The sequence below is a fragment of the Mobula hypostoma genome, chromosome 6 (genome assembly GCF_963921235.1).
Source record: "Mobula hypostoma chromosome 6, sMobHyp1.1, whole genome shotgun sequence".
NCBI classification, from domain to species: domain Eukaryota; kingdom Metazoa; phylum Chordata; class Chondrichthyes; order Myliobatiformes; family Myliobatidae; genus Mobula; species Mobula hypostoma.
The window spans coordinates 63,471,721-63,485,755 of record NC_086102.1 but is presented as its reverse complement, the minus strand read 5'-3'; the positions used below and the strand labels follow the sequence as shown (position 1 = coordinate 63,485,755).

Sequence of the window (14,035 nt, the reverse complement as noted above, 5' to 3'; positions counted from 1 at the left end):
TTTTTAATTATAATTGATGTGCCCTTACAGAACAACTCAAAAATAGATCAAGTTTGATTTTCCCAGTTGAAAAGAAAATGCTTGAGCCTTGTGATGCCAAGCAACTGCTGTGTCTAATGAATGGTTGTTCAGTCTTTACGCTGTCTTCCATTTTGCAATACGAATCCTACATTGATTCAGATCAAACTATCTAACTTTGATTCAGATTATATCAATTACTGTCTGTACTCATAACTAAAATTATACACATTTTGATTTTTTAATAAGCTGCTTTTGACTATAGTAATTATTTTGCCCCTAATTCTATCATATAGACTGGAATGAGAAGATCCGAACTAATGTGACACTCTACATAGAGGTGAAAAGCAAAAGAAATACATCACCTTCAGCTATTCAAAGTCATGAACTAATCATGGAAATGCAAGTTCTGCAGTAAGTGTTCCCACTCTCTTTAATAAAAACACCAGTAAAACAAGGATTATTTCCTTTTAATGGATCTTGTCCCCAGATAGGATTATGAAAATCAATATATTCAATGAGTTCATTATGTAATCAATTGTCAGGAATGGCACATACCAGGTTACGGGGGTGGTTATATGGTTTCTAAGATTGTTGTAATGGGAACTTGTTCAAACAATGTTGTGTTAACACCTGATACATGGGATCAATTGCCATCATTGAAAAAAGGCCTAGATCAGCAGACAAAGTGATACAGTAATTAGACGATTCATGTTAAATGTGTTAACGCTGGGATAGAATCCACTCACACTGAAAAAATCAATTCAGATGCTGAATCCATCAAGACCGACAGAAGGGAAGGCCACACTGCTTCCTGCTACTCACAAATAAAAGGCCAACGACATGAGGTGGTAACTCATCTTCCATCATTCACATGACAATACTGGACGCCCATTGTACTTTATTTACTATTGACTCACAAATGGTGATGAATTTCTATCCTGTGGTGTTTGTTAATTAGAAGCAAAGAGCTGATTTTAAATCTGTTGACGAACACCGTGATTTATTATTCTGCTTCTTCAATTGTTTCAGAATCATCAGCATTCACTGTTTTTTCTTCAATTGATAGTATGATATTCGGTAAAGAGTTGACAAATTTGTGTACAAGGTAAAACATGCAAACTGAGATAGCATGGCAGAGAAATTACAGTTTGAAATACTTCAGAAATACCATCATCATCTAAATTGTAAATGCGATTTTGGTTGTTAATCAAATGGTGAACTAAAGAGGACTAAATTGACAACAATAAAACATTTGCTCCACTTTACATTTTCTCCAGAAGGAATGTAATCTGCAACATGAACAAAGCAATCTATTATTCTGCTTCCCCGTTGTCAACATTCTCCTTATTGTATGGAAGGTTTTGAATCTCACTACAAAGGGCTCCAAGGATACCCGCAATCAACCAGGACCAATTATTCTTCATTTATGCAGGCAGGCAGCCCTATTGGCTGACTATTTAACTGTGAAGGACTTAGAAACAAAGACCATCTTGTCCTCACCCTTCATCCACATACTTCTAACAGTAAACGTCATTATATAAAGCAGCAGGAAGTCATCCATGTGAAAATGCAGCAATAAATTATGTCTGGAAGCTCACTTGATACATATTTAGCACGTACTATATGTTTCAGTTAAAAGAGGAAGGTGTTTAAAAATACAAGGACATTATAAAGAATAATTATGAAAATAAATTATAAATATAATTGTTCCAATAGTAGGAAATAAATATAAACAGAATTAATGTTGCTTTTCCCCATAAATTTATGATTAAGTGCACAGAATATTAAGTACATGAAGCAGAAAGACTTCCTAATTGTTATACCATAATGAGACAAATAGAATACACCTCTCTGCTGAAGGATTAGGAATCTGTTTCAGACATGACTAATTTCAGTATGTTTTTTTTTCACTTTGCTGAGTTCCACCAATGGTCAGATCATTAAATTCTCAGTAAATGTGTAGTTCGCTCAATTGGATAATTCTGCATATGATAGATATGCAACACACACAAAATGCTGGTGGAACGTAGCAGGCCAGGCAGCATCAATAGGAAGAAGTACAGTCGACGTCTCGGCTCGAAATGTTGACTGTACTTCTTCCTATTGATGCTGCCTGGCCTGCTGCGTTCCACTAGCATTTTGTGTGTGTTGCTTGAATTTCCAGCATCTGCAGATTTTCTGATAGATATGCAACGAAGCAAAGTCCAGCTTATACAAACTCAGTAACTTTATGATTACTGTTCAATTGAAATACAAAAAGATCTAATAAATGTACATATTTCCTTTGAAAAATACATTGGATGTTTATATTAAAATAGCTAGATGTCCAGTTTTCTGACCCTTTCATCTTAGGTTGTTTAAATTATATGAAGTGCATTTGTTGACATTATCATAGTAAAACATTATTAATAGCCAAGCCTACTGCAGCTAATTTTCCTGAAGCTAGTTCTTCATTTCTTAAAAACAATAATATGATTTTTGTTCTTAGCAATCAATTCATAACTTCCTCAAGTTGTCTGCAATTATTATGTAGAAAACCAAAAGTTTTTTAAGGTAAACCACCAACTTTTTTTCATCGGGCTAGCAGCCCAAAACGTATCATGTCTTAACATGAGTTAACTGCCTTTACGCAATCAACCAACTTGATACTTGACCAGAAAATCAAACTCTATGTTCTGCAGGGTGTCTTCAACCACCCACTCGAGTGATATTGATATGTGGGAAAATACAGAGACTAGGGAATATTTTTGAGTGAAATATCTTACTTATATCCCTCCAGCATGACTTCCAGAAAATAAAGACCATAATGAAAGGTCAAAACTGTTCAGTGAGCATTTATTTGTTAAAAGATTATGAACATCACTGGCAATGTCAGCATTTACTGGCCACCCCTAAATCCCTGAATTTAGGAGCTAGTTAAAGGTCAAACACATTGGTGTATCTGGAGACATATACTGGCCAAACAAGGTAAAGGAAGCAGATTTCCTTCCCTTGAGTATATCCACAAACCAGATGGGTTTATGTAACAATCCCGTAACTTCATGATTACTGTCACTCAAACTAACTTTAGTTTTTACATTTCCATAGTTTATACAATTACTTAAATTTAAATTCCTTACCTGTAATTGTGGGATTCAAAGAAATTTCTCTGGATCAATAATTCATGCAGCTAATCTAGTCATTTAACCTAAATGCTACCATACTCCTAATTAAATTGAATTTTATTCCTGTGGCAGTAAGCAATAAATACCAAACAGGAAACAGTACAGAGTTACAAAAGAAAAGAAAAAACTGAAGCAAAATCACAGCAATCCAGCTTGTTAACCAATCCTGTGACAGATAATTTTGCTGACACTCACAGCAAAATCCACCCTATCTTGCCCATGAAACTCCTCAATGACCCTCCTTAAAAACAACTGCAACTTTAAACTCATCTCGGGCTTCATGCCGGGTACAGGTGTCGATTACAATCAACGTTTCGATGACAAACTTTGCCATCTTCTTCAGAGTTCGTCATTGAAACGTCGATTATAATTGATACCTGTACCTGGCCTGAAGCCCGATGAGAATTTATTCATCATATACACCAGGAAAGTACCAGATCCTTTTTTTTGAAACTGCAAGTTTGTCACTTTTTTTTAAAGCAATTGTCTCTAAAGGCTAACAAAACTTTTTTTTCATATAAACCATTACAAGTCTATGAAAATTGGATGAAAATTTGTGACAACACAGTCATCTTGCAAAATATTGATTGGTAAACACAGAGGTTCTACAGTTGCTGGAATTGGAACAACACAAAGAAAAAAGTGGAGGAACTCGGTAAGTCAGACAGTATCTATGGAGGGGAATAAATATTCAACATTTCAGGCCAAGACCCTTCATCAGGACTGGAAAGGAAAGAGGTAGTATTAGACAGCACCTCAGCCTTAGTGCATTAGGAGAGCAAACTAAGGATATGTTTTCCTTGAACGAACAATTCACATGGTGGAAAAAGCTTCCAATGATTACATAGCAACATTCAAGGTGCACAGAATAGATTGGCTGCATTTGTACTTCTCAGTAGAGTTTAAGTTTTAATTTAATGTTTTTTTTAATCCACAGAACAGGAATAGACAAGATAATAATATGTTTGTTAATTACTTTTATGTGAAATTTATCAGAAAATTATAAGATAGAATGTATCATACCTTAATACACAGGAAAAAAGTCCACTATCCTGCAGTTCTGTTGGACGAAACCAAATAGAGTCTTCCTCTTTGCTCATTCTAATTCCATCAAATGGTATGGGCTCTTCAAAGTCCCCATGGCCATTACTTTTGTACCACATCAAGCTCAGTCCTGAACTCTGAGCTAAGGTGTAGTTCGCCCTGATGTATCCGTAAAATAATGCACACTTCACTCGAACTGGTTCTCCCATAAGGACTTGATACTTCTTGTAATCCACGGACCAATCAGTACATCCATCAGCTGACAAAAATAAATTTCAAAAATTGTTAGAATTGAACCAGATGGCATTTTATTTCATCTTCATGCAACTTCACTAAATTGTAAAACTCAATAAAGCAGATTTATGCAATGTAATAATTATATAATGTCATCAGGAAAATCAATACATTGGTAAACTAAAGTCATCTTAGCCTTCAAAGTAGGCGACTTTGCCCAGCCAGAATACCTTCAATCAAACATAAACTCTATGTAAATATGATTGAGTCAAAACATTCACCATCAGTAATCTAGTAATTTGTTTAAATCAATTTGATCCTTATTATCGTCCTTCATAATAGGAAGACAAAGGTTCGATGTCCTGAGGGGCAAGAAAGAGAGGAGGCATATGCATTCAAAATGGAGGACTTACAAAAGAACGATGGATAAATGCATTTAAACAAGCAACACAAGCTGGGAAAAAAGAAAGTAACTTTAAAATGAATAACGTGTTCCCTTTTCCAGATAGAGTCTGTATCAACTGGAAAAACTGGCACTTAATGTCCATTACCAACTGACCCATTGCCACCTATAACATTAATATGCTTTCTTTACTTCCCACTGATATTATCTGATATGTCGAATATTTGCAGCATTCATTTTTATTTCTAATTTCTAACAACTACAGAGTTCTGTTTCTCACAATTCCAACACATTTCTCCTCTCTCCAACTGCCATCACATATCTTGCTCTTTTTACACTCCTCCCTCAGGAAGATCAGCCAGCATTTATTTCTTTACTTCTCTCACCTGGACAACATCAGTCTGCACATTCTCCCAGATATTTGTTCTCCTTACAACTGAACTCATGCTCGTTTTCTCATTTTCACATGCCTGGGTGAATGGGGAAAATGAGCTTTCAGCTCCTTCCCCCTCCGCAGATTAAGCCTGGCCTGCTGATTACCCTCAACATCCACCACTCCCCAACCTTTATTTGGGTTTTCCAGCATGAGCAGTCTTTCGCTTTTCAAACACTTACCAGGCCAGCTTTGAAGACCTAGAAGAACCAATTCTCAAATTGTTACCCCTTTTCACCTTCTGCCATAAAAGATCATTCTCTTCTCTTCATTAAGTAAATGCGACATATCAGTCAGCGAGGTTGCTTGAGTTTATTTGTTTATTTAAATTCTTCTAGTGTCTTCCTTCCATTTGTATAGTTATTTGATTTTACGTCAGTAACTATCATTTTCTCCTGTAACAAACCTGGGCAGTGGAATATGCGGTGACACTTGCAGACTGTCCCCATCACATCATTAGGTTGTGTTGATTGTTCACGCAAATGACACATTTCACTGTCAGTTTCGATGTACGTGTGATAAATAAATGACTCTGAATCTGAACCTTGTTACTCGTATTACCAAAGATGAACTAATACCTGCTTTTGTTAGTTGAAGTGAATATGATTATTTAAAGCAACTTCTACTTTGTTAGATATTATGGGAGTGGGTGAGATTATTTGACAGTTTGGAATTTGGTTGATCGCTGAGTTTGGCAAAATGTTTGCAGATGTTTCAGCTCCAATTGAGAAGCCCTCATCAGTGCACAGTTGAGGCTGTTGGCCCCTCAGAACACTGGCTTACATACTCCTCCGGAGACCAAATTGGTATTGATTAGGCATTGTGATCGGGTTGGCCGGTTCAAAACACTGCAAATAGTTTAGCAGTAGAAGATTCTGATTGGTCAGCCTCTGGGAGGCGTCATTAGATGGGTTTGCTTCAGTGTCCAGATCCCAAGATTGCTGTTGATTCGTTGATTGTTGATGTTGTTGTTTCTCTTTCCTTCATAAGGGTCATATATTGGATCTATGTCGCTGTGTTTGTCGATGGATCTTTCTGCAGAGAATCACACTTCAAAAAGTTCTTGTTCCTTTCTTGGTCTTGCTTGAGTCAAGACTCTGGCTGTTGTCCAGTCAAAATGGAGTCCTACTTTGTCTTTGTGAGCTGATACTACTGCGTGTGGGTCGTGCCTTCTGCTTGTGTAACCTGTTCAATAGTCTTCTATCTGTTTGACCAAAATGGTACTTGTTGCAGTCACTACACTGGATTTTGCAGATAACATTTGTTCTTTCAGTCACATTTTGTTGTGTTTTGAGTTTCAACTCTACAGAAGGATCCATCAGCAAACACATCATCATAGCTATATAAATCCTTATGAAGGGAAGAGAAAGAACGACATCAATAATCAGCAAGTTGCCTATAATCTCGAAATCTTGACAGCAAAGTAAACACTTCCAATGGACCTCCCTCGAAGCTAGCCAATCAGAATTTTCTACTGCTAAACTGTTCACAGTGTTTTGAACCAACCAACCTGGTCAGAACATCTAATCAGTATCCATTTGGGCTCCAGGAGAATATATAAGTTGGCATTCTGAGGAGACAACACCCTCAACTGTGAACTGATAATGGCTTCTCAACTGGAGCCAAAATGTCTGCAAATATTTTTCCAAGTTTGGTGATCAACCAAACTTCCAAATAGCCAACCGAGCTACCGATATTCAGCAATATTATTTGAAAATTATTTGAAAACTTAAAAGAGTGCCTGATAGCTTCATGAGATGCTCTACTGCCACCACAAGCTCTATAAAGTATGGGTATGACTATGACTATGACTGATAATAAAATAGAAACATGGAAAAGTAGTGGCTGTGATGATAGAACTGAAGCAGAATGTGGAACAAGCTGAGGAGCAACTCTTACTGCTATAGGGATAGGAGCTTGTCAAGGTTCTTCCAATTAGATAGAATGAGTCAAGGGAAGGTAATAAAGGAGTACTTGTGTTTCAGAAGTTTGTTTTGCTATTCCCAGTGCAATGAAAAATTCCCTTTGAGATGTGTGAATTTAAGGCAGCAGGTTGCCAGTAAATCATACGATCAATATAAAACAGAACTGTAACAGCTCACTGAAGGTGGTGAGTGTTGTACAATTACATTGGAACAAATCTCTTGGCATGACAGAGAAAGGTTCAAGACAGGGCTAAAGAAAAAGTTACATGCCAAGACAAGTATAAATCTCGTCACTCCTGTACCACGCTCCATTTTCAGCAGGGGTTGCTCTCTCTGTGATTACCTTGTCCATTCGCTCCTCCCCAATAACCTCCTTCCTGGCACTTATCCCTGCAAGTGGCTTAAGTGCCACACCTGCCCATACACCTCCTCCCTCGCCTCCATTCAGGGTCCCAAATAGGTCCCAGGTGAAGCAACACTTCACCTGCAAATCTGCTGAGGTCGTCTACTGTATCCAGTACTCCTGACACAGATTCCTCGACTTAGGTGAGAACTGACATAGATTGGGGGACCACTTTATTAAGTACCTTCGCTCTGTCCACAAAAAAAAAGTTTTTTCTGGTGGCCAATCCTTTTAATTCCTATCCCCATTCCTGTTCCTACATGTCCGTCCATGGCCTCCTCTACTGTCACAATGAGACCACTCTCAGATTGGAGAAACATCACCTCATATTCCATTTGGGTAGCTTCCAATCTGACGGCATGAATACAGATATCTCCACATTACAGAAAATGTCCCCCTCCCCCTTCTTTAATTTCCCATTCCTCCCAACCCCCCCCACCTCTTCTCTTCTCCTCTCCTGGTTATTACCTCCTCCTGGTGCCCCTCCTCCTCTTTCTCCCATGGTCCACTCTCCTCTCCTATCAGATTCTATCTTCTTCAGTCCTTGTCTTTTCTGCCTAGCACCTCCCAGCTTGCTATATTATCCCCTCTCCCTCACCTGTCACCTTCTAGCTTATACTCCTTCCCTATTGCCAGCCTCTTCCTCTGGATTTTTTCCCTCTTCCTTTCTAGTCCTGATAAAGAGTCTCAGCTTGAAACATCAACTGTTTATTCATTTCCATCGATGCTGCCTGATCTGCTGAGTTCCTCCAGCATTTTGTGTGCTTAGCTCTGGATTTTTACCAACTGAAGAATCTCTTTTGTATTTAAGGCTAAAGAAATTCCAGGATCAGGGAATTGTTCAAACTGTATGAGGAAACATGAGTTCTACAGAAGAGAATTGTGCCTTTTTTGGTAAAATGAGTAACAAGTGCAGAAAAAACCAACCATTTTGCAAATAAATGCCATACATATGAACTAACTGCACATGTACCGATAGCTAAAACAACTAGAGAACAGGTTTTGTTGCCAATGAGGTCAGTGCTTTAAGAAATGTGTGTTTGTAAATGATACTAAATTCCACTGAAGGATACACCAATGTGCATATGTGTATCTCCTAAAGACTGGATTTAACCTATTAAATCCATTGACCCCTGCCAACAGAAGATGCAGACTCGGTTCTTCATGGTGCTGAAATTTTGCAACACAACAAGTTCAAAATGGCATACAGATTCAGATAACCAGGCATCAAATTTAATGGCTTTCCTTGTAACTTCCGGGGGCATGACTCAAAATGTGCATCAGTTAGTATTAGCTTACTGCAAATGATTCCCAAAGACTTCAGGGAAAAGAAGTTGATGCTGAGAATGTTGTGGATGTTGGTTTGCAGTAAGAAGTCAGAGTGAGTAACTGAGGACAATAATAAACACTTAGATGGTTTTCTTCAAAGAAACAGTGAACATGGAGTACTGCACTGAAAGATCAAGATAAACTTCAAAGGAGGTAAATAAATTGCTTCTGTTGGAAATATGTGGATCCAGCTGAGTTATTGTAGTTTTCCTGAGGGCCACAACCACATATGCAGAACGAGGTCAATGTCATTGGAACATGTTTAATTGCCAAGTTCATTTGACCCTTTTCTATAAGATATGGTGATATCACATAAAGATCTAACAGGACAAGGTACTGAATGGTTCTGAAAAAAAAATCTAAAAAGGTCATACGGAGAAAACCTCAGATAATGGCTACTGCAATGGCAGATTTTGGATTTAATCAAGAAGAGCTGACCTTACAATATGCTACATATGATCTTGGAACTATAATGTCCAATGGATAAAATGCTATACATCAATATGCTTATTGCTTGACAGGAATCAGTACATTTTCCATTGTTAATTTATCATTCCTCATCATGTCCCAACAGGATCTGGGATCACATATGGGGAAGACTATGCAGGGAAGAAACATTTACTTTTTCAAAGATTAGTGAAACTGAAGGGCTTCGTACAGCTCTTAATAAATACCAGTTTCAGTTAGTTTAAAGTATTTCTGTAATACTTTTAAATGCATAACGTGGCAAAGCTTATTAATATTTGGAAGTATATTATAAAACTTGATGTCATGCCAGGATACTATTAGATGTTGTAAATATGATGTTATGTATTTCTTGAAATTGTCTTCAAGTTTAATTCTCTCCCACTCAATACTTAAGAGATAATGCATTCCCTAAATAAGCTGTGCAGAATGATTCATTGCACATATGGTTTTCTTGCTTAGAAATAGTATTTTATAATATTTACTAAATTAACTTGATAAGTATGTCAGTAATTACTGGGCTGGGAAGTCTAAAGAACACTCTTGGGTCTTTAATGAGATCTAAATATAATGTTGCTGAGACACATGAGGATTTATGGATATCTGAATTAGTTAAATAGTTTGGAGATAGCTACGAGTCTCTACTGATCAAAAATCTCCAGGAGGAATCTTGGTCAGAGGGAGTAAATACCGCTTGCTGCTGTATCTCTGATGTTATTATTGTAGCTATATCCTGACATTTTCAGTAGCATATTATTAATATCAGTCCACAAGCACAGTGCCAAGCAAGGACGTTGATGTGAGCTGTGTGTCATGTATAGCCCATAATAAAAGGTGCATTAAGATACTACTCCCAGGCATTTCATATATATAGTATGTAAAAATTAATGTAGACAATAATAATTCAGTCTCCCAGAGCACTTCATCATTGTGTCATGTTGCCATAGAAATGCTGGTACCCTGCTTTAAAAGCAAATAGTAATGTGTACATTTTCTGAGGATCACTTCATAAAAAAGATGGAAAAATATGTTCATGCTAAAACTTTCGCAATAATATCAAAAAGCAGAAACCAGCAAATTAGCAATTGTTCTAGATTTTCATCCAGCCTATCAACTACAACAGTAAATACATGCACATGATGCTTTTCTTTGGTTTAACTGAACATTTTCAACTATTAAATGAAATCTCACTTCTTTGTTTCTCATTGGTTGGACAAAATCTCACTGAACAAGCATTATCTCAGCCAAGAACCTGGTAGCAACCTATCAATTAAATTAATTCAGTTAAATAAATTCTTAAACAAAAATATTGCATCAGTAATGGTGACTCATGAAAGTAGTGAATTGTCATGACCGGTTCATTGAAATCCACCATTCATAACTAATTTGCTCATACACCATATGAGACTCTAAGCAATACGGTTGAATCCAAGTGTCACACTGAAATAGTTGAATACGCCAATCAGTGAAGGACAACTATGGATGATCATTAACTACTTTGCCACCACACCCATATACTGAAAATGAATTTCAATAAAGGCAGAACGGTCGTACAGTTTGAATCTGGCTCTCATATTGGGTCAATGGAACAAACATTTAGAGAGTGAAGAAATGCAAAAAAAATGTTCCTTTCTCCTCCAGAAGGCTCTGATTTTTTTGTTGGAACATTGTTTCCAGTAATTCTTCTAGTGAGTAATCAGGTTTTATTGGACTACTGAGTTCCAGGAAATAACATGTGATCCTTCTGCCTCATCCTTTCTCGAGCAGAATTGAGGGTTTCATTTGCAGTGATCAGAGGTGCAAAGCCTGGCCAATTCTGCCTTCAATCCATATGGCTTCAAGAATAATTACTACACCTCAGCACGGCAGAGCTCAACTGACTTCTCTTCAAGAAACGAAGAGAAACTTCCTGTTTTGTTTGTAGCTTGGTGACTCATTTTCTTAACTAGCTGAGTCATGAGAAAAGTTAAATAATCATTCAAACAGAATGAGGATCAGATATTATATTTTCAGTTGTTATACTGTCAATATACCTGTAAATCCACTCCAGATTTGGAAAGACACCAGAGGATTTATTAGTAATATAGACACAGAATCCTTCTATCCCTTTAATAAGTCATGAGCAGAAAGATAATGCTTTGCTGAAAACCTTTTGATTTTCTATTTGTGCATACGCAAGCAGCCTTGTGTGTAATATCTTTAGACTGGTTTCTTTTGTCAGAATCCATAGTTAATATTGTGTTGGGACACATCAACCATAACTACTTGCAACCCTATTTGCTTCAATAGTGAAGAAAACATGTAAGGGAATTTTGGGACCATGAAACAAGAAATTTGTCATTTATGAAGATAAGTATTTCAAATTTTTGTCTTGTCAATAACATCAAAATAGAGAAAGGATGCAGCGAGTCAGAAATTGATTCAGGTTTGTTTCCATACCTGAGACTCCGCATAAACACAATATCTTTCTTCTCTTTAATACTCCTCAGTGAAGTAAGTGTTTGTTAACATTCTGGCAATAGTTCTTGGTGTTCAGATCTCCATTTTGGTTAGGTATCACACCCTCATCAATGTTGACAGCTGACTCCCAGGATATGAGAGTAAAGGAAAATTTCAATAATGGAATTATTCGTCACCCTGATGCATACAGACTTTTCTGCCACAGCGACAGAGTATTTGAAAGAGAGACCCACTACAGAGCTCTCAGTCTACCTGAAGGCAGATATTCGCACCTTTATATTCTCTTCAGAGTCAAGGAATATTATGGGATGAATCACAAAGCACTACAGAAATGTCATCAATGCTGTCTAGACATTTCCCTCCAAATCCACTGGCAGGACAAGTGTGAAAATGCCGATGTCCACTCTCATGCCATCACACTGAGGCTTTGATGGTGTTTAGTCAGCAACATGAGTGGTGTCTGCATGCCTAAATATCTTTGAAGTAAACACTCTGTTCTTGGCTCTATCAAGTTTAGCAGGCAGACAGAAAAAAACATTCAAGGATGTTTTGAAAGCCTCTTTGCTGCAGCATAATGTCCTGAGCAAAGTGAAAGATGTGTGACATTTGTCCTTACAGTTTTATGCCAGTGGTTGTGGTCTAGGTAGTGTGATCATGGTTACTGACTTTGATTTAAAACACTCTCTTACTATTGGGTTTGCTGACTGCAAAGTTCTAAACTCAAACAAAGACTTTTATGCCCTATTGGATATAAATAGACACAAGTAGCCTCACTAAAGGGAGATTATATGGTAACTACCCAATCTTTAAAAGACTGGTTCACTTCCCTGTTTATTCTCCACAGCATGTTTAGCTACCAACACCCACTATGAATCAGCGAGTCCCCTCTCCCTACAAAGAAGATACTTCTAGCTAACAAAGTAGTTTAAAGCACTGTTCATTTATTTAAACCCACACATTCTTAAAACATTAAAAACTCACAAATGATTTCAATCTTAAGCATTTCCAAATTCTCACAGACAGATTCTGCCTTACAAATACTTCCAAATTACAAGCCATTTCTAAACTACAAAGCAGTTCTCAAAGCACAAAGGATTTCTTAAACATAAAGCATCTCTAAGACTCAAAGCATTTCTTAAACATAAAGGAGTAAGGATTTCCAAAACTCAGGTGTAATTCCTACGAACTATAACATTATACCAAACTGCAGACAAATGAATCATCTTATCACAGGAAAAGAAGCGGGAAGAATGGATTCTCATTCACCCCTTATTTCTTTCATGGCTTCTTTCTGTTCATTACTCTATTCCTAATAAGCATGAACTGTTCTCTGCATTTTTACCATTTTTCTTCCATTTGGGTGACTTCACACACACATGACATTTACTCAGATATCCTTTTAACACAAATGATCTAAAAGCATTTTTGGAGGCATAGTTATTAGTGTGGTGAAGCTAACTTCTTTGATCACATAAAACTTTCAGCTATAAACACATCAGTTGTTGATATGCTAAATGATATTATCCATCTGTTCTGTAAGCTTCCTTGAACTAAGCAACTTACGAGTCAGCTTGTCTGTTTGAAACAACTAAATTAAAAAACTCATTGTCTTATTCTGTATCTTTTGAGCAACAATACAGGTGTACTGAGCAAGCATCCGATTGCCACAGACAGAGTGTCTACAAAATACAAAGTTGTGTTTTTAACTTCAAGCTGAGCACTGCAACCACAATGATAAAGTTCTTTCCAAAACCTCATAGCATTTAAGTAAAAGAATTTCTCTTTTGACCACTTGTGATAATTGTAATAAGTAAAACAAAATAACTACACCCTATTTAAACTTTTATTCAATACATGCCTCTGATCAGCACAAACATATCAACAGGTTTTGACAGCAGAGAGCTATCAAATTCTCATCTGGAGTTCTAGGGGAAGACCTCAGGGAGGCCATTTGAAACCTCATCACTAACCTTGTGGGAAATGACCACAACAATCTGAATTGCTGCCACAAATGCTGGCTGGCATGGGAAATGAATGGAGTGAGCATAGTTTATGCCTATCTCTGGTCTAGACTGATTTAATGGGCTCAAAAGTAAATGTGATGGCATGAAATTGTCATTATTAACATAAACCTTGTGATATAAAAACCTAAGC

The 14,035-nt window shown here is 37.1% G+C and overlaps 1 protein-coding gene across 3 annotated transcripts in view; it reads right to left on the bottom strand.

Moving 5' to 3' along the window:
* The window catches only part of LOC134348068 (interleukin-1 receptor accessory protein-like 1), a 1,445,875-nt gene that overhangs the window by 810,575 nt on the left and 621,265 nt on the right, over positions 1 to 14,035 (bottom strand). For all 3 annotated transcript variants that reach the window (XM_063050887.1, XM_063050888.1, XM_063050889.1), the window contains one exon: positions 4,209 to 4,488. In XM_063050887.1, the coding sequence (XP_062906957.1) occupies positions 4,209 to 4,488 (280 nt within the window). The remainder of the gene's footprint in view (positions 1 to 4,208; positions 4,489 to 14,035) is intronic.